This window comes from Oryzias melastigma, linkage group LG13 (genome assembly GCF_002922805.2).
Source record: "Oryzias melastigma strain HK-1 linkage group LG13, ASM292280v2, whole genome shotgun sequence".
Lineage (NCBI taxonomy): Eukaryota > Metazoa > Chordata > Actinopteri > Beloniformes > Adrianichthyidae > Oryzias > Oryzias melastigma.
The window spans coordinates 26,137,062-26,138,700 of NC_050524.1; the positions used below are offsets into that span (position 1 = coordinate 26,137,062).

At 43.7% G+C, this 1,639-nt stretch overlaps 1 protein-coding gene across 1 annotated transcript in view; it reads right to left on the reverse strand.

Annotated features, from left to right (window-relative positions):
• LOC118597889 (ribonuclease inhibitor-like) overlaps positions 1-1,637 on the reverse strand; it is a gene marked incomplete at its 5' end in the record, with an annotated part of 3,381 nt that extends 1,744 nt beyond the window's left edge. The window contains 3 exons of the mRNA XM_036214967.1: positions 726-896; positions 1,303-1,476; positions 1,561-1,637. Of these exons, the coding sequence (XP_036070860.1) occupies positions 726-896; positions 1,303-1,476; positions 1,561-1,637 (422 nt within the window). The remainder of the gene's footprint in view (positions 1-725; positions 897-1,302; positions 1,477-1,560) is intronic.
• Positions 1,638-1,639: the final 2 nt, after the last annotated feature.

Sequence of the window (1,639 nt, forward strand, 5' to 3'; positions counted from 1 at the left end):
CCAGCTAATACTGGTACAAAATATCCCCACTTGGAGGCATAACTTCATAGATTTCAGGGACGCCAAAAAGACGACCAAAAAAACAAACAAACTGTGCAATCATAAACTTTTGCTTCACGCTCTTCTCATTCATGCACGCACTCTATCTACAAATGCGCTAAAATCGTCACACTGGCAACATTTTCGAATCACATGAATTATTACTGCTTTTCACTGCAGTAACCTTTGTTTCCTCCCGTGCGCATGGTCATGGAGACAAACATGGACAGTTTTGTAAATTGTATGAAACTATAACGTTTTTTTCAATATTAAACCATGTGTTTATACAGGTGGGCGGGGTCTCTGTGACAGCAGTGCATGAATGGAACTTTTCCTTGTGACGCCATGGGGTGACAAAGATCATTGTAAGAAGAGATGATCACTCTTTTCAAATTCGAAAAAATACAAACAGCGGACAGATCAAGTGCTGATTGTTGTCACACCCTGGCGGGCCACTGTCTTTCCAGACCTGCCACAGGATACCGACCCCTGGTCTAGACCACGTTCTGGAAGCATTCAAGCCTTTAGCCTTTTTGTTTGACCCCTGAAACGTTGGGGACCATTTTTTGAGTGCTTGTTGTGACCTGACTGTGGACACTACCCACAACCTCCCCGTTTTAGGATGTACACTCCACTACATGACCTCTCCCTCTTCTGGTACTCGTCTGCCACACACTTTTCCATACCTGAGAGAGTCCAGTCTCCAGTTTGGATCCTTCAGTCCAGCATTCAGCAGCTTCACCGCCTCACCTGGATGATTGTAGCTCAGGTCCAGCTCTCTCAAATGGGTGGGGTTGGAGCTCAGAGCAGAAGCCAGAGAAGCACAGCCTTCCTCTGTGATCAGACAGCCTGACAGCCTGCAGAGACACAACACACACATGCACATGTTCACACACACTACAACTGTCTTCCTTCACTGTTGCTGTGGTTTCAGGTGCTGAAGTCTGAGCCTTCAGACTCAACGTGGACCAAAGTCACATTTGGAACTTTGATCCTCCAAACCATCAGGACCTTCAAATGGATCCACTGCCTCTACTTGTACTTTCTGCTTTCGTCTTCACACTTTGTGGACCACTTCCAGAACTTCATATTTGAAAGAAAGAAGCACACGTGTGTCTCAATAACGTAGGTGCCGTCCAGCTTAGAAATTGTTTGCATTTTTATTTAACTTGTTTTGCCTTTAAAATTACATGGTGCTAGTACTTTGAATTAGAGAAAATTAGTGAATGCTTTAAACAAACCTTTAATTATTAAAAAACCAACCTGAGAGTCTCAAGTTGACATTGTGGACTACTCATTGCCAATGAGAGCTGCCTCGCTCCTGAATCCTGCAGGTCGTTGCTACTCAGGTCTAGATCTCTGAGACTTGAGGACTGAGAGCTGAGAACTGAAGAAAGAGCGTCACAGCTTCTCTCTGACAGCTTGCAGTCACGCAAACTAAGGGAAGAAAAATAAGAAAAATAAAAACTAGTAATTTTAACAAACATTTTATCCGCTATTACTATTCACTGGTTTTCTTACAGAGCTTTTTTGGAGGCTTTGATCACAGGCAGAAGCCTCAAAAGAGCATCATCTGAGGCACAGTATTTCTTCAGGTCAA